Raw genomic sequence first — 20,143 nt, 5'->3', positions numbered from 1 at the left:
TCCTCTTGAAACTTCGTTCTGCTTGAAACTGACTCTACCGTGCGACAGAAATCACATGAATTTGTAAAAGGCAGAAATTAAGCTGTGAATTATGAAACCATTAATCCTTTGTCAATTGCTGGAAAAACCCATCCGGTTCACTAATGTCCTTCAGAGAAGGAAACTGCCATCTTTACCCATTCTGGCCAACATGTGACTCCAGACCCACTACAATGTGGTTGACTCTTGACTGCCCTCTGGGCAATTAGGGATGGGCAATAAATGCTGCCTAGCCAGCAACACCCTCATCCTGTGGATTAATGAAAAAAAAAATTCACCCTCTCTGATGGAACAGTTCTGAATAGGATTCTATATCAGCCTCTCTCAGTCTCACCTCATTGATCTCAGCACCACATCTCGCCATCATTTACACTGTATTTATTTGATGCAAATCATAAGCTTTAAATGAAAAACTAATGGGAGAAAGTAAAGAGTCTTTAATTTAGTCACTTGGTTGTGCCAAGTTTCACACTTCTGGTGTATGATGTAACTTGACCCTCTCGCGTACAGAATACTCACACCCAACGGCTCTCGGTAGAATTATATCTGATGGAATAACATTATCAACACTTGTTAAACTTCCTTGAAATCAATACAGGCTATTAACTTCACATTAACCAGCTGCTCACAGCTGTACTGTTAGGAGTAAGCTCCCAACAATGATATTACAAGAAATATGTGACCATTCTGGCTGTTTGCCATGACATTAGTCATGTGTTAATGGCAAGAGAGATACCTGCTGGCACATTGAAGTAGTAATCTGGGCTGATATCTTCAGAATAGCAACTGATATTCACGTGTCTAAATCCCTTTGTTGTACACAAGAATTGTCTGAAATGTACAGAGTGTGTTGTTTTGAAATTCCTGCATGGCTTTGTCCTACCTTATCTCTGCAATCTCTAGCCCCACAACTCTCCGTATATCTGCAGCCTCCAATTCTGGCCTCCTGACCATCCCTGATTTTAAATGACTCACTGTCGTGTCTGTGCCTTCATGCTGAGGCCCTCTGCCCTGAAATTCATTCCCTAAACCTCTGTCTCCTTTCTCAAAAATTGCACATTAAATCCAATTACTGACCAAGGCATGGGAGACGTGAGGATTCCTTCTGAGGTCCAAATGTTTTGCTCCTCTTGGCCCTGATACAGAACTCCAAAAATAACATCAGTTGAAATTTACCATACTGGGACTCTCCTTATCCTCAGGCAGCACCTGACGGGATATTGCCTTGGTTTGTGGGGACAGGGGGAGACAGCCCCATTTAGCATCTGCGGGTTTACAGAAGGACCTTCTGTGGCTGTCTATTCCTCACCCACACCACTGAATCATAACCATGTCTCAGTGGGAAGACAGTGGGATTGTGTCAGGGTGAGATTTCATTCAAACTGCAGATCCTTGCACTTCCCCCACCCTGACTCCAGCTTCTAGCAGCAGTAGGGAAGAGTTAAGATCGGTGTCTGGGAGATGTATTCAGTTCCCCAGCACTGACATCCATCACATTGATGCTAACAAGCTGAGTCTCTAGGAGCTTTTATTGTTTTGTAAGTACCTGTCAACATTGAGCGATGGGTTTAGCTTGAGTCTGAAGCCAATGTCTCAGCATAAATGACCTGTGTGAAAGTTACTGTACAAATATATCAGTGGGACACCAATATTGAAATCTCTTGGGGATATTTTGAGAAATGATGTACTCTTCAGCCTCCCTCATCTAATCTCTTCCACTACAAAAGTAAAACGCTTACTTTATAACAGAAAGACACTTTTCAATTATAAGAACAGTAAGTGGGGGATTATTCTTAATATCAATCTACTTCGAGATTCATATCAAACCTGAATTACAGGAACAGGCCAGTCAATTGAATTGGTTCACGGTGGTGTTGATGGCCCACACAAACGTCCTCCCTCTCTACTTTATCTCACCTTCACATTTTCTTTTGTTCCTTTCTCTCTCATGTGTTTATCCCTCTTCTCTTAAATGCATCTGTTATTCTTATCTTTGTTATATTAATAATATCAATAACATTACTACCCTAAAGCCTATGATTAAGATTGGTCTGGAAGATATCGCTGCATAAACTGATGGAAACTTTCACCTAGCTCTCTCCTCTCTCTAGAACATAGAACATAGAACATTACAGCACAGTAGAGGCCCTTCGGCCCTCGATGTTGTGCCGACCTGTCATACCGATCTCAAGCCCATCTAACCTACACTATTCCATGTACATCCGTATGCTTGTCCAATGACGACTTAAATGTACCTAAAGTTGGCGAATCTACTGCCATTGCAGGCAAAGCGTTCCATTCCCTTACTACTCTCTGAGTAAAGAAACTACCTCTGACATCTGTCCTATATCTTTCACCCCTCAATTTAAAGCTATGCCCCCTCGTGCTCGCCATCACCATCCTAGGAAAAAGGCTCTCCCTATCCACCCTATCTAACCCTCTGATTATTTTATATGTTTCACAGTTGTGTCTAACCGCTCGGTGTCTTTTTCCACAGGTGTACTGTAACATGGAGACAGCAGGAGGTGGGTGGATGGTCATACAGCACAGAAGAGATGGTAGTGTAGATTTTCACCGGACCTGGAAAGAATATAAAATGGTAAGTGAGACCTTTCAGTCAATGTACGTGACGTGGATTGAGTGAAACAAAAATATACAACTGATGAGAGAAACAGTATTCATTCACATTAGCTGAAACTTTAAATCCCAAATATTCTGGAGAATCATGATTGTTTAACCTTTGTTTAGTGACATGGGAACAGGAAGAGGCTATTTAGCATATTTTACTATTCAATTTGTTTAAACTCCATCTGCCCACCTTGCTTCTGTGACCTTAATGTCTTATTTGGTCTGTGCACTAGCTGTCCAGGCCCAAAACACTGGAATTTCTTCCATAAAACACACCTCCACCTCTCCTTTTGGTCTTTAAAATCATAGGTTACCATAGTAGGGAAACAGGCCATTTGGCCCATCGAGTCCACACCAACCCTCTGAACAGCATCCCACCCAAACCCACTCGCTGTAATCCTGCATTTACCATGGCCAATACACCTAAACTGCACAGGTTTGGATGGTGGGATGAAACTACAGCCCCTGGAGGACTCTCACGCAGACTCAAATTCGCACACGCAAATTCCACACAGACAGTCGCCCGAGGGTAGAATCAAACCCTGGCCTCTGGCACGGTGAGCCTGCGGTGCTAACCACTCAGCCACCTTGCTGCCTTTTGTAACTTCTGCTTCTTTGACCAAACCTGGTCACCTGTCTAAGTATTTCTTAAGGTAGCTTGTTGTCCCAATTTTGTTTGAGAATGGTCCTATGCAGCATCAGCATTCTATTACATTAAAGATGCTACATAATTGCAATTTGTTGTTGATGTTGAGTTCCAGATTTTTATTCCGTTTTGACGAAGTGCTGCTTGACATGCCCCTTGAACAGTCTGGCTCCAGTATTAAGGTCCTGACCCCCATCTCTTTGTTCTGGAATCTTCATTCCACCAAAGGAAATAGTTGATCACTATCTGCCCTATCAAACGCCTCAAACAAATCTCCTTTATTCTTTTAAGATCAAAGGAATACAGCAGGGAACGAAATACTTCCATTTTCAACACCTCCCCTTGAGATTTTCTCTTATTGATACTTTTGGTTTTCACAGGCTGTGTTCTCCTTCTCACAAACTCTCATTTATTAGGTTCTGCTGTTAAGAGGTAACATCATCTGCTGTATTTATGTAATTATAAAGCCTTTTTGACATAGCAGCAGAATTTGAAGAGTTCATCAATATCCCCAAGAATTATTAATTTTCTATTAAATTGAATGTTCTAAAGTATTTTTCTTTCAGAATAATTGATGCACAGCTTTATACATAGAAATAATATCCCTAAATACACCTTGAAGATTAACGAGGTCACAGCAAATGCATTTCCAGTACATATGTACAAATCTGGAATAGAAACATCAGCTATGAAACCTAATTTTTTTTTTAACCCTGGTATCATTCTGGTGAATCTATACTCCATCCTCTTCAAGGCTAATTATAGCCTTCTTGAAGTCTGGTACCCAGAGCAACAAGAACTACTAGAAGTGGGCTCTGAATAGATTTCTGTACAATTGCAGCATAATTTCCACTCCTTTATATACCACCTTCACTGGGAGAGAATTCCAGGTGTTAAGTACCGCTTGGTGGGATGAGCAGGAGTGAGTTTTGGTTTTGGACATTTCATTCATCAGTGAGTGAGAATGACCAATTGACTTGACTGCTGCTTTGTCAGAAAAGGATTAAAATGCAAACAAGCCTTTGCGCTAAATGAAAACACCAGAATTATGATGGGACTGAGCATAAATCTGGAAAAAGCTGGCCAAAATTCCTTAGCCACTGCTTGATATTTAGTTGCAATGGTCTACACTCAATGGGAAAATAAACTTCAATTATGTTATGAAATGCCATGCCTAAGTATTAGGATTTCTTGTAATCCTATAAAGTATTTGGAATATCTAACTACAAATTGATAACAGATTTTTAAAAAACAAATCTCTGAATATCCAAAGGATCAAAACACTGTTTAGTTCAATTTTCACTTTGACCTTACCATCCTGCTGGATTAGGCAGATAGTGGCAGAACTCAAGAGGACCCTCATATCTGGTAGTTGTAGGTGGCACCAACCCCTGATCATGTGCATTGCAGGGACCACACCTGACCTGGCAGTGTAGGATGTGCCCTCATCACCACCACCATGTCCACTGGGGGAAAGGTGGTGATGATCAATGGAAGAAGCATTCATGTCACAACTAATAGGAGTGCCCGTTGCTCTGAGGATCATGCTGATTCCAAAACAACGACTAAAGATACAAAACTAATATTGACACCAGTTTGTCGGAGTGTGAAGGAGCCTAAGAATCCTTCCAGTTCTTCAAACATTAAGGGAAGAGTGCAAAGATATTAAAGCAACAACAAAACACATGATAACACACGTATGGGCTGTTTACACGCATATTTCTCACAGAATAGCTTTAGTGTCAGACAGCATGCATTATTAGAGTGTTGAGTGAAGATTACTCAGGTACTGTAAATTGTGGTACAGACATTGAGCTGTCAATGACATTTCAAAATGGTGACCGTGCAAAACACTGGATCATTTTAATACCCAGAGTACAAGTTGGAGCTTTTTTTGATTGGATTTCTCAAGGTTTCAAAGATAAAGTTATAATTATTTTTAATCAACTGTTCAAAAGGTTAGACTTGAACCCAGATTATCTGAATCAGAGATAGGTTACTATTGCCTATACAATACCCTATGTTCACAGCTATGGTAAATACAATAGAGTATGGAAGCAGCTGTGGAAACAAGTGCTGTCAGTCTCTGATGCAAAAAAGGAAGAACAAGATCATTGCTGAAGACTTCCTTGAGATAGACTCGAATTATATTGTAATGGATGTGTAACTTGATACCCTCATCCATTTTAATGATTGCATTATAGAGATCTGCCTGAATTTATATCTAAATTGTTTATTTTATTGGGTTAATGCTAGTAATGTAAAATATTGGCAAGTTTTCTTAATAGACACTTGGAAGGAAATGATCTGTAATTTCAGAAAAAAATGATACATTTATTGCTTTAGTTGAAAGATTGGCTAACTTTCGTCAATGCTATGCAATGTTGACCGGGCATTGGTATGAGGTTGTCAACTAAATGTTACCTTTAAGTAGAATTTAACTGTATCTCTTTACCTCCTTTCAGATTTTCAAATTTATTAAGCATTCAATGATGAATGGTGTATTGTTAAGTGGCTTGGTCTTCTTTCTGAAAAGTGAACATTGGAGTCGGATGATCTCACTGGGGAATAGTGAGGTGTCCCTGATGATATAAATTATACATTTAAAGAAAGTCCCCATCGCCTTCTGAGTGTTCCACTTGTCTACTCATGGTGGCATGTTGGCTCAGTGGTTAGCACTGCAGCCTCACAGCACCAGGGGCTCAGGTTCAATTCCACCTTTGGGTGACAGTCTGTGTGGAGTTTGCACATTCTCCCGTGTCTGTTTCGGTTTCCTCTGGGTGCTCTGGTTTCCTCCCACAGTCCAAAGATGTGCATGCTAGGTGGAGTGGCCATGCCAAATTGCCCGTAGCTTTTAGGGAGGTGTAGCTTAGGTGGCTTATAGGGGGGAGTGGTCTGGCTGGGATGGTCCGAGTGTCGGTGTGGACTTATTGGGCCGAATGGCCTGTTTCCACACTGCAGGGATTCTAGGAATAAAAAAAAACAGGTGAAGGAGGAATCTACATTGAGGGAGTGAGATTGAGCAGGTTAAATCACACTGGGGTCAATATGGTTTGAGCCTGGATTTGGTGAGGGTTAAAATTTCATTTGCCACCCCCCCCTACCTCTTTCCACCAGAACAATCTCAGTATTGACTTTGAAAAATTCTGTGGTCTCCTGTCTTGTACAATTTGTGCTCATCAAACTTATCATGTACAGCCTGACAAATCTAAAGCCATATAACAGTTCCAAGTTGGCAACTTACAATGTGCTTATGTCGGGTTGAACTCTACAAGATAAAAAAGGAAATAAGCACAAAGAAATATATTTTAACCAGATCTGTGTTTCATAGTCACTCTGGTTCCCTGAAGGAATGTTCTTGTTCTGATCTATTTATTATAATTAACTCCCATATGCTTCATTGTTATTCACCCACACCATTGTGGTTAACCTCTCTGAATTGAGTTTAATGTTGCTTTGGCTCTCATTCTTGTTTACATTTTCCTCACTTTGCCTTAAAACTCCACATTTCTCCATCTTAGCTTCCTTTTGCATCTACTCAACTCTTATTGCCCCAGCTTTGGATGCTGTGACTTCAGCTGTCTAGAACCCACGCTCTGGAATTCTCACTTGTGTCTTCTCTTCTCTGTAATCCTCCCCTGTATTCAGATCTTCCTTAAAGCTTTCATTGAGCTTTATTTGCCCCTCTGAATATCTGATTATCGATTCACCATCTGTCGTGGACTAATATCCTCTCTGTGAAGTTCCTTGGGTAAATTTTCCAACATTAAATTTACCAAAGAAAGACAAGTTTTTTGTTGCTTTACAACCTACTGGGATTGTTCTTCTTGGAGGAGTTTATGAGAGGCATTTAATAAACAAAATGCAGGCTTTAATTTGAGGAATTGGGGAGAAATTGTTTCTATTGACAGGAGGGTCAATCAGCAGAGGATGTAGAATTAAGTCAATTAGCAAAAGAATAAGAGGGATGTGTGTGGAATGATTTTTATTTAGTAATCTCTTGGGATCTGGAATGTACTGTCTGACAAAGACAGTGGAAGTAATAATACCAATAGTAACTTTCAAAAGAGAATTGGATAAAGACTGGGAAAGGAAATATTAGAATGGCCAGTAAAGAGCAGGGAAATTGGTTAGCTCTTTCAAAGAGCTGGCACAACAAGGTGGGCTAAATGGGCTCCTCTGAGGTGTGATTACTTGTCTCTATGCTTGATGGCTAGATTTTTGGTTTTAAACAGCAGATGAATGACAATTAATTAAACAGGAAATGTTGGAATTTCACACCAGTTCAGGCAGAATCCAAAAGAGAGAAGATAGGTTAACATTCTGGAATGAAGCCTGTATTGGAACTCAGTTCCAATGTTTCTTTTTCTTGTTTCAGATTTCCAGTATTCACTTAATTTCCATTTTTTAAAAAATGTAGACACCCTGGTTTGGACTTTGAACTGCCTTCAGTTGCCAATGTGTAGCAGGAAATGCCACATCCACAGCCCTTATTTTGAACATCTTTCTGCAGGAGGCATCACACCAGCATCAAGTTCTGTGAAATTGGTCATGCATTTGCAAAGAATGCACCTGAGTGCTTTTTGTTGATGGAACAAATATCTTCCCTTGAACGTTTGAGCTGTTGTACAGACATTGTTTGTTGTGCTTTTTTGGTAGGGCTTTGGGAATCCAGCTGGAGAATACTGGCTCGGCAATGAGATGATCTTCCTTCAAACAAACCGACGACAGTACTCACTGAGAATTGATCTGAGAGATTGGGAGGGAAACCAGGCCTATTCCTTCTATGAGAAGATGCAAGTGGCAAGTGAAAAAGAAAACTACAGGTAGAGAATATTGGTACATTAGCTGCTTTTCCCAGTCTTGCGGGAACTGCTAGACACAAAAAGATCCAAAGTTCATCTTGCTCAATCTCCAACAGCCTGATAGAGTCACTGATCAATCGCAGTGATCAATCTCTATCAATGGGTCCACATCTGACCCAGAAACGAGTGAGGTGGTTGAGTGCATCAAGAGCTGTAGGGTCCTCCCAAACCACATGCACTACATGTCATCTCCCAAATGATGGATGTACTGGTCCCCAAAATATTGTTTCCCAATAGAAATCTTTTGTTTGAATGAATCTCCATTGGATTGATTTAATAGAAGAAACATGTGATCATGAATACAGGATAGAGAGGCCTGTCTGGGAATTAAGGGATATGGGTAGCAGCTGACAAAGTGGAGTTAAGGTAGAAGATCAGTCAAGATCATATTAAATGGTGGAGCAGCCTCAAGGGACTATATAGTCTACACCAGCTCCTCCTTTTTATGTTCCTAGTATTTGCCTTTATTTGGTTATAATGGTACAATATATGTTAATACAATTCTCAGCAGCCAGTGCCATTTGATTATAGAGTTCTGCTCACCATGGGCAGAATGCTTCTGTCACCACATGACTATATGATTCATCGTTTTACATTCTCAGACAATACCCCATGCAGTCGAGATCTCTGTACTCTTTCAAGAATGATTACACGCCTGGTAAATTTCCTCAGTACCATTGATGTTCAAGGGAACAGTTTTGTATGCAATATATCATTCTGTCTGAGTTGCGCAATCTGTTTGAGAGGAGTCCATTGCGAGCTTGGTCGCAAGTCACTTAAGTCAATTTAAACCAAACAAACAAAACCATGAATTGACTTCAAGAGTTTCACTGACCTGTTATAGGACATACACACCTGTAATTGGTTGATAAATTTGAATCCAATATTATGAGCCAGTTAGTAAGTTAAACATTTTTCCAGACTCACCTTCATGTATTTTGACATTGATTTTGCCCAACTACTTTGATTTTTTCAATTAAATTTTAGCAGAACCGCTGATGTAAATGTGCTGGTTATAATGAACTGCAGTACTGCTGTCTCCTACTACACACTGAGAGGGGTTCTGCACTAATAGCCTGAAAAGGAAATATATAATCTTGATTAAAAATTAAAAGATAGACACTTAAGTGAGCTTAGATTTTAGGTAACAGCAGAAGTTTGACATCTTCAGAAGTGCAAATACAACGTTTAACGCAAAGGTAAGGAAGTGCTGATGTCAGTAATGCTGCTTTGGATGAGTGATTTATTAAAATTCCCCCATTTTTGCCTACAGTAAAGTATCTCTGTTCATTTCATACCTGTAACATATTAATTTTTGTTTCTAAATTCCTGCATGAATTCACACAGAGAGGGTCCCACGACCCTCCGAGATCTCCACACTCCTCAAATTCTGGTCTTTTGAGCATCCTCAATTTTAATTGCTCCATCTCTGTAAGTCATGCTTCACTTCCCAAGGCCCTAAAGACTTGCATTACCAGCTAAACCTTTCTGCCTTTCTCTCCTCCTTTAACATTGCTCCTTAAAAGCTGCACAATTAACCTGGTTTTGGTCACGTGACCCTAATGTCTCCTCAAATTTGACTTGGTCAAATTTTGTCCAATAGCTCTCATGTGAACTACCTTGGGATGTTTTATTCTGTTAAATGTTAGTCATCATTGCTGCAATATGGCACTGAAAACTCACTATCTGAAAGAGGGGCACAACTAGATAATCGTTCCCTGCTTTCTTCCCAGAAAATTATCTCTGTAAGTGTGCACACCATCAATTTGCATTTGTGCTACATATTTTCCATGAATCAGATACAGAATTCTCAAAACTGTTCACATTGACTCCATCAATTTTGTCACACAGAGATAACATCAGTTAGGAAAAATATCTACTGCAATAGTGGCAGAAAAACAATTGTAACCATGATTGATTCAAGCATTCACTAATGAGCCACAAGGCATGGGCTAGACAATTACAGTGTCATGTACAATAAAGTCAAAGTGTTTGGATTGCTGTGGCTCCCTGGACACTTCATTGAGACTCATTCCAACTGATGGACGTGTCAGATAGGAGCAAGCATTTCAAATCTTTCTGTTAATAAATACATCCTGGCAACGACTTCCAAACTCCTGAAGTCCAATTACGAGGGAAAGAAAAATTACCATTTTTTTGGGCGAAAAGCTAATCTGCTAAAAGCATGTAGTTGGAAGGCGGAAACATTGCCAAGACATCAGAAAAGATGTAGAGCTTTATTTATCAATTGTAGAAAGGAATAGGTTTTGGCTCCAGAACCAAGTTCTGTTTTATTCTTCCAGCCTGGGGCAGACAGTTGGCAGACCAGAGTTTGAACTGAGACATCTGGTATTTTAGTTCTGACCATTCAACCTTATTATAATATTTGGTAGATACAAGTCTTTATGCAGTGTAATTCCACACTTCCTTTCTTATTGCTGTTACTATTGATTTCAACCTTGAGCACTTGTGAAAGTGTTGGAGTGTTCAGACACAAATTCCATTGTATTTAAGAACATGTCAGTTAACACCAAGTGTAGCCCAGTTCAAGTACAGAATAATAACAGACCTGGCAATGTTCCTCTTAATCTGTTAGACCTCATCATGATGTGGTTCTGCTCCTTTCTTTCCCTTCATATCTCGTACTTGAAATATTACACAATTTCAGAGCTACAGTCAGTGACCTGGTTGTAAAATGAGATCAAAATACCAGCCATTTACTGGATTAAATGCACTGCTCAATTTCTGCTTGAAACTATTTGCATATTGCTGAATGCAAAATCTCCCATGAGCCAGCACAATCTAACAGTGTTTTGCAATTTGATGAATTTTTTTCTCCCGAATATTAAGAAAAATTATTTGATTATAGTCAAGAGTGGTAACTCGGTGCAGGTTTATCACTGGGGCAGAAATTGAGTTTACCACAAAAATAAGCTTTTTAAAACTAAGGGTTCTAATCTTGTGATTTTAAAATCACTGCCAATACTATAAACTACCCAGAACCATTTACTACTTATGCTGCAAGAACTGAAATTGCTGAAAAAGTTCAGCAGGTCTGGCAGCGCCTATGCAGAGAAATCAGAATTAACGTTTCGGGTCCAGTGGCCCTTCGTCAGAGGTTTTCCAGAAATTTCTGTTTTTCTTTCTGATTTCCAGCATCTGCAGTTATTTCAATTTTTACTACTTTTGCAGGTTTATTCATGAATTAGATACTTGACAAGACTTAAAAGCTTTTAAAATGTGCCTGTTGGCGTCTTTGTACCTGAAAAGAACGTTAATTTTTGCACGCTTTTCCAACATCCCACAAATGGCCCCAAATATCTGTAAGTTGATCTGGGCTTGTCCATTTTTTGGGGGTGGGGCTGGTTTCATAGGACCATAAGACATAGGAGCAGAAATTAGGCCATTCGGCCCACCAAGTGTGATCTGTCATTCAATCATGGCTGATAAGTTCCTCAACCCCACTCTGTTAGGCTTTCCATTTCTGGGATCATTGTTGTGAAGCTCCTCTGAACCCCATCCAGGGCCAGTACATCCTTCCTGAGATATAGCTGCACACAATACTCCAAATGTGGCCTGACCAGACCCTTATAAAGCCTCAGTAGTACATCCCTGCTTTTATATTCAAGTCCTCAAAATAAATGCCAACGTTACATGTGCCTTCCTGACTGCTAACTCAACCTGCAAGTTTACCTTGAGAGAATCCTGGTCTAGAACTCCGAAGACTCTTTGCACTTCAGACTTCTGGATTTTCTCCAGATTTAGAAAATAGCCCATGCTTTTATTCTTCTTACCAAAGTGCATGACCTAAGGCATGCCTTTTTAAAAATAAAAGGTGCAAAAGAGGATTTGCATTGCAAGAACCTGCCTTTGAAATCCCACAGACTTTTGAATCACTATGATCGATTTTAGGCATTGCCAAAATCAAAAGTATGCTTGTGGATACTCAGGTTCTGGTGCACTTCCTGTCAGCGCCATACTTGACTTCCAATTATCATGGTTCCGCCATACATTCTGTGCCAACAATTTGCAATATAACCTAACAAACCCATCTTTATCATGGAACACATAAATCACACACAATTTGGCTGATGGGTTTGCGGCACTTTCTCCAAATGCTGTTTTGAAATCCTTTCATTCTATTTGTATATCATTGAACCATTCACACATGAGGCAATTGGAAATAAGGCACAGCTCTTTTGTCTGTCCCTGGGCAAAAATCTGGCAAGCATTTATTTTCGGTGGAAACTTAGACTTTGCTCTTTGTCTTACTGTAACTCTGGTGTTAACCTATATAACATTGATTAAAATATCACCAGTTAGAAAGAGGTGGTTTACAGCTGTAACAATAAAATGATAACCAAAGCTTTTCTTCTTGCACTCATCAGGACAGATGCAAGAATGCCAGATTTCAAAGAGATGAATAATTTATGGTACATAAAATAAAGGGGCAGATTGATTGGCAAATCAGCTCTGATTGGTTGAGGTGTTACCACGGGGACTGCACCAGTGAATTATTGTCCCCTTGCTCTTGTTTAATTCAACAAAGGCACAGTATGTGGACACATTCCTTTTTACTGCAGAGAACCGGCATGCATTTGAATATCTGTAATCTCGAGCAGAAGTTAATGAGTCACATTGGGAGCTCAACTGATCATCCTAAATTAATTCTTTGCTTAAAGGTGAGGTTTTTGTCTTATATTTTCATTTGAACCCAAAGTTGCTACAATATACTCACTAGCTAGTACTCCAGATCTGAGGTTGTTCAGGTCTTAATCTGGAAAGTGAAGCATAACATCTAGGCTGACACTCCCAGTGCAGTACTGAGTGAGTGCTGAATTGTTAGAGATGCTATATTTCACATGAGGCACATCCGTCCACTCAGATTGTTTATCAGATTCCATGGCACAGTTTTGAGGAACATCAGTGGAATTGTCACTGGCGCCCTGACCAGTATTTATTGCTCAATAATTATCAACACACATTATCTGATCATTATCGTATTGTGGTGTGGGGGCACTTGCTACGCAGGAGGTAATTTCCCAACATTACAGCTGTGATTGCTCATCAAAAGTACTGTAAAGAATCGTTCATTTTCTGAAATTTGGAAAACAATATAGTTTAACGGAAGCCCTGTCAGCAATCATAATTTTTTTCAATCTGCTCAATTATCTTCTCACGGCAGAATCCTCTAGCCCAGAAATGATGTAGGCATTGGAGAGAAAATTGGAAGAATTCTGTGAGATTGGCAGTGAGCTGTTTCCTGACAGTGAGAGCAAAAAGAACCTCATTTTCCAAGGAAGTGTTCAATAGTGGGATGAGATACTTAACAGTGAGTGGCAAGAGGCCTATTTACATCAATAAACATACACTAAAATCCTAATTTAGCATCACCATAAATGTTGGTGTCAAGATAAACATTTGTTGCTCATCCCTAATTATTCTTGAGAACGGTGAACCACTATCTTGAACTGCTGTCTTCTATGCAATTTAGCTTCACAGTGCCGTTAGGAATGGAATTCCAGAGTTTTGACCCAATGACAGTGAGGATCAGTGATATAATTTCATGTCTTGCATCAGCCAGTTTGCAACATGGAGTTTTTAAAATAGCAAGAACCACTGAATACTATTGCAAAGATTGTTTTTAACTATGTTATCATTTTTTAATAAAATGTATACATTCTAAAACATGCTCAATACCTAGGCAAACATGAATTGCTATGACTTGATACCGGATGAGTTTCCCTGTTTTGTTATGGTTTTAGACAGGAGAGCCTTTTGAGCGCCTGGGTGAGTAGGGATGAACTGGCTCCCATTGATTAGTCATCCTCCCCTTGGCTAACTGCAACACTGTTGATCTACAAAGATCGCTTCCTTTTTGGACACCTTTCTTCCTCCCCTGTTATCCTCCAGTTCCATCTCATTATCTTTACCCAACTTGCAATTTCTGTCACCTGTTTGCATTGAACTGCTCCATGTTTCCACCGACCCCATCCCAGTTTATTTTGATTTTCTCATTCCATCCTGCCACCCCTTACTGAACCACTAACTATCCACATGCCAATGTCTGTCCTGAGCTTGACCCTCCCGCTCCTGAGGTGACCCGCAGCCTCACTCGCCATGAGTCCTCATTTCCCCCAACCCTCCCACAGCATGAGACCTTCATTCAGGAACTTCCTCCTCACAATAATCAACTCTTCCCGCTGACTGGTGCTTATCCCCTCTGATGCTCAATGCCACCGTTCAAATGCCCAGATGTAACTTTTGTTGGCACTGACCATGACCTGGACACCCAGCTCTGGTGCAAAATCCCCAGCCATCAAGTCTGGATGAATGACAGATGCATCCTCCCATGTCCATCTTTCCACCTTGCAGGGGAGGTGATGGTCTCATGGTACTATCACTGGACTTTTAATCTCTGGATTAAAGTAATTTTCTGGGGACCCAGATTTGCATCCCCCCACAGCAAATGCTGGAATTTGAATTCAGTACAAATCTAGAATTAAGAGTCTAATGATGACCATGAATTCATTCTTGATTATCAAGAACAAAACTCATCGGGTTCACTAATGTCTGTTAAGGAAGCCAGCTGCCATCCTTACCTGGTCTGGCCTACGTGTGACTGCAGACCCACAGCAATGTGGTTGACTCCTAACAATTAGGGATGGGCAGTACATGCTGGCCTAGCTAGCGATGCTCTCACCCCATGAATAAATAAATAAAAAGCCACGGATGGACCGTATCCCGCCCTTCCTCAGGCATTGATCCTCCTTTCCTCACTCCTCCCTCTGGAGTGCTGCCGTTGCTCCAGCCTGCACCAGGGTGACAGCCAGCCTGCAGCCTTGTGCTGTCTTCCCTCCGCTGGGTGAACATACGTCATAACTAATCATTCACATTGACTTCAAGTCCTATTGCTCTCAAGGGCAAAGTATCAAGCACTTCCTGCAAGGTCTGGGCACAGGGCACAGTCACCAGGTGCCCACCTCTGATACACATCCGGGTTTCTGAGGGCTTGGATTTCTCTGTGGAAGAGAATCCATTTGGAACAGGCCATTTCATTCTGGTAAGTTGTGGTTTAATTGAGATGCAAATGCCACCAGAAAATAAAAAGGAAAAGGAAATAAAATATTTAAAATTTTAAAGTTTGTGTTATTTAAAATCACGAAGAAGAATTCACTACTTGTTGGAGTGAGATTGAGCAATTCAAATAGTTCCCTTTCTGGTTCAAATGCATTGAAATTGTCTTAACAATTATCATCTTGATAAAATTGTTAAATTTTGAGCTTTAACTTACTGTAGTGGGTTTATTTTGTAATTAATGTCTCAATAAGTTTTTAAAAGATTGAGGGCAAGAGACTTTTTGCAGGGAGTAAATGGATAAGAAGTTCTGAGGAAACAAAGGAATGATTTCAGCCTGACTCCGTCACCCAGATGTTTAGAAGCCTCAAATTCTTCAGTAGAAAGCAACATGTTTGGTTTTGTGTGCTTGCTCTTCTATTTGTATCTCATAAAGAAAACACAGGAAAATAGAAATAAAAGTGACCAATAGCCTTTCCTCCTCATGGCCAGTACTGTTTAAAAATGCAGAAAAGTCATATAAAAGGTAATGTGGCTTTGTCAGGATGACACCAGCCGTGTCCCACATTGTCCTCAGTAGTAGTAACTTTCACATAGAGGCCCATCACCCTCAATAAACCAATTGATTGCGCATGACTCTTCATCATACACATTGGCGCTGAGACAGTTGAGATATGTTTGGATTGTCTAATAATGTATTGTGTGCCATTATTCAGGAAGAGAACAAGGGACAAACTAAGAAACTACAGGCTAAACTCAGTGGTGGGGAAACCGTTGGAAGCAACGGACAGAATTAATCTGCATTTGGAGAAGCAGGGATTAATCTCAAACAGTCAGCGTGGTTTTGTAAAGGGGAGGTTATTTCTGACCAAGTTGATTGTATTTTTTGAAGAAGTTTGTAGGTGAGGACAATGCATTTGACATACTCTACTCTCACTTCAGCAAAGCTTTTGATAAGGTCCTGCATCGGAGACTGATATTGTAGTTAAGAGCTCATGGGATCCAAGGAATTTTGTCTAATTGGACCCAGAATTGGCTGAGTGGCAAGAAGCTGAGGGGATGGTTGAGGGTTGTTCTTGGAAATGGAAGTCTGTATCTAGTGAGGACCCACAGGTGTCGCTGTTGAGGGCCCTTGCTGTTTGTGGCATGTATAACTGATTTAGATTTGACTGTAGAAGGCTTGATCAGTAAGTTCACAGGTGATATAAAAATTAGTGTTGTAGGAAATAGTGAGGAGGCAAGCCTTAGGTTGCAGGAGGATGTAGACAGGCTGGTCAGATGGGCCAAATCAGTGTCGAATAGAATTCAGTCCATGTAAATGTGAGGTGTTTCACTTGGACAGGACAAACAAAACAAAGGAATATATAGGGATCAGTAGGACGTTGGGAAGCACCAAGGATCAGAGGGACCTGATTTCTTTTTGATTTATTCACGGGATGAGGGTGTTGCTGGCTAGGCTGCATTTACAGTCCATCCCTAATTGCCCGAGACGGCAGTAAAGAATCAGCCACATACCTGTACATCTGGAGCCACATGTAGGCCAGACCAGGTAAGGATGGCATTTTCCTTCCCTAAAGGACATTAGTGAACCAGATGTGTTTTTCCCAATAATCGGCAATGGATTCAAGGTCATCATTAGATTCTTAATTCTAGATATTTCATTGAATTCAAATTCCACCATCTGCCGTGGTGGGATTCGAACCCAGGTCCCCAGAACATTATCTGGGTTTCTGGATTAATGGTCCAACGATAATACCACTAGGCCATCGCCTCCCAATGTCCTGGACTTGGACACTACGGGACATTTTTGTATAGCTAATCCACTTGCACATCTTTGGACTGTGGGAGGAAACCCACAAAGACACAGGGAGGAAGTGCAAACTCCACACAGACAGTTGCCCGCAGTGTGTGTGTGTACCCACTGGTCCCTTAAGACAGTGGGACAGGTGGATAAAGTGTTTAAGAAGTCACTTGGGACATTTTCCTTTATTAACGGAAGTAGAGGAGACAAATGTATAAAATGTGTAAAATTAAGAGGTGTAGACAGGGTAGATAGGGAGAACCATTTCTCCTTGGTGGACGGAATCAGTGACTGGGGATATAGATTTAAGGTACGAGATAGGAGGTTTAGAGGGGATGTGAGAATATTTTGTTCACCCAGAGGGCAGTGGGAATATAGAACTTACTGCCTGTAGGGATGGTAGAGGCAGCAAAAGACAGTGTAAGAAAAGCTGTATCAGATTTTTTAAAAAAATCTAATTTTGCAGTTGCCTCCTCGCTCTTCCTTTTCATCTGATACCTTGTGTCGTGCATTGTACACAGTTGCGGGAGCAGAGAGACACATGAGGGCAGCTTCAGAATAACAATTTCTTGGGGCTTTTTCCATTCGCTTCCCAAAGGAAGATCAGCCAGTCAACACTTGACACTTGACCAAAGCTATTGCAGGAAAGTGGCACCTTGTACCTGCAGCTTTCTTCTCTAATTTTAGGGTAGCTTTTTCACACTCCTTTTCCATGTGAGGAAAACATCTATCTAAACCCCAGCCCCTCCCCTTCTCTGCATCAAAAATGTTCCACTCCCCTCCTTTCATCCCCACAATTCATCCTGTCCACACCTCTCCTCCCCTATTTTCCTCTTCTCGTCTCGTCTCGTCTCTTCTCTTCTCATCTTCACTCATATGCTCTCCTTGCTCCCTGTCTGGATCCAGTCACATCCCTCTCTCTAATACAATGTGTAGCAAATCCCACACTTACTCAGGACTCCCAAGCACCCATCATTAAAAACCAACCATTCATTGAAAAGTACTTCTCAAATAATTTAGCTGCAGCTGAAAGTTAATGGAATAAAAAAAGGTGAAGGTCTAAAAGTATCAATCCACTTGAAAGCAGATTGTTCATTTTCTAGGTGGTAATATTTCTAGTTTGACACTTTTACCTCTCAGTAATCCACCATTCTGGTCCAGTTAGGAATATTGGGTTGTTGTTTGCCTGCTGTTTACCCTCTGCATATAACTGAGCCCTCACCTTCTGCCACACCCTTCACAAGATTTCTTTGCTGCTCCACTCTCACTTACTTAGAAGGAAGGAAAACTACCTTCAAATGAAGGCAAGCAAAGTGACAACAGCTCTCCTGATGTCAGGAGTAAATGCCTGTGGTCATTGTCTGCTTGGGTTTCCTCTTGAAGTTGACCACTTCTAAACAATTTTCAGATAAGTTATCAAGTTTGTTAAGAATCAGCAGTTTTGGTATGATACAGAGGTAGTAGGAACTGCCGATGCTGGAGTCTGAGATAACAAGGTGTAGAGCTGGATGAACATAGCAGGCCAGGCAGCATCAGAGGAGCAGGAAAACTGACCTTTCGAGTGTAGACCCTTCTTCAGAAATATGGGAGGGGAAGGGGGCTCTGAAATAAATAGAGAAGTGTGGGTTGATGATAGAAGGTGGATAGTGGAACAGATAGGTAGAGAAAAGATGGACAGGTCAAGGAGGCGGGGATGAAGTTGGTAAAGGTGAGCGTAGGTAGGGAGTTGGGATGGGGGTTGGTCAGTGAAGTGGGAGGAGCGGATAGGTGGGAGAAAAGATGGACAGGTCAAGGAGGCAGGGATGAGATGGTTGGTCCTCGGATGAGTTTGGGGATGGGGAGATTTTGAAGCTTGTAAAGTCAACATTGAGACCATTGGGCTGCAGGGTTCCCAAGCAGAATATGAGGTGCTGTTCCTCCAGCCTTTGGGTGCTATCGTTGTGGCACTGGAGGACGCTCAGGATGGACATGTCATCCAAGGACTGGGAGGTGTTGTCGTTTGTCATGAACCGAGCGTAGATGCTCCACAAAGCAGTGATCTATGATGCATGTTTTAATTAGATAAAGAAAAGAACTATATAGCCAGTCACAGATGAGGACACTTTCCTGATCCCAAAGCCTCTCTATAGAATAGAGAAGCAGAAGCGGTGCATCCCAACAGTATGAAGTGATGGGGTGGGGTATTCATCATTGATGTTTCACAGCCCTTGGGTCCTTGATGCTCTTCCGTTAAACTCCCAGTCTTCTCTCCAGGAAGGTGATGGTTTGTCCACCTGAATCCCCTACCCCGATCCCTCTCTTTCTCTCTCTCTCTCTCTCTCTCTATCTATCTATCTATCCATCCACCAAGTCATGTTCATGTACCTCATAATGAGGACTGGCAGTCTATGCTATGTCACCTGTCTGAACCCTGTCATAGAACAGAATAGAATAAAACAGAATGGAATCCTTACATTGTGGAGCAGGCATTCAGCCCATCAAATCCATGCTGACCATCTGAAGAGAATCCCAACCAGACCTACCCCTCTATCCTATCTCTGTAACCCTGCATTTCCCCTGGCTAATCCGACTACCCTGCACATCCCTGAGCATTATTGTGCAATTTCCCATGGCCAATATATCTAATTAGCACGTCTTTCGCCTGTGGGAGGAAACTGGAGCACCCAGCAGAAACCCATGCAGGCACGTTTGAACAATGACCATGGGCAGTTGCGTATGATGTCAGGACAGCTGTTATCCCCTTCCTAGTCTCCATTTGACGGTAGTTGCCTTTCCTTCTAAAGCTGCAAGTCCTAATTCTCTGGGCACTGGGTTGATTTGAGGGCAGTGTGGCACCTGACAAATCTTTGACATCAACTCGATAGAGCAATATGACCTCAGTGATTCTTATACCTCTACCTTTGTTTTCCTATTTGCAGAAGGCTATTTAACGCTATGCACTGGGAATGCTAACTATGAAACATCAAAATAATTCACCTTTAAAGAGGACCCTAATTTCTGACACCATCCGTGTTTAACACTGAATTCCTGTTCCTCCGCTCCACTGTTCTGTATCAGTGATCGGTCTGAGCTTTGAATTCACATCCT

At 41.2% G+C, this 20,143-nt stretch overlaps 1 protein-coding gene across 1 annotated transcript in view; it reads left to right on the top strand.

Annotated features, from left to right (window-relative positions):
• The window catches only part of LOC125451826 (angiopoietin-1-like), a 198,179-nt gene that overhangs the window by 161,866 nt on the left and 16,170 nt on the right, over positions 1-20,143 (top strand). Inside the window, exons 6-7 of the mRNA XM_048529454.2 lie at positions 2,537-2,638; positions 7,973-8,139. Of these exons, the coding sequence (XP_048385411.1) occupies positions 2,537-2,638; positions 7,973-8,139 (269 nt within the window). The remainder of the gene's footprint in view (positions 1-2,536; positions 2,639-7,972; positions 8,140-20,143) is intronic.

The sequence above is a fragment of the Stegostoma tigrinum genome, chromosome 5 (genome assembly GCF_030684315.1).
Source record: "Stegostoma tigrinum isolate sSteTig4 chromosome 5, sSteTig4.hap1, whole genome shotgun sequence".
Taxonomy (NCBI): domain Eukaryota; kingdom Metazoa; phylum Chordata; class Chondrichthyes; order Orectolobiformes; family Stegostomatidae; genus Stegostoma; species Stegostoma tigrinum.
Note: the sequence above shows the minus strand (reverse complement) of the source record. Positions and strands in the feature narration are given on the sequence as shown.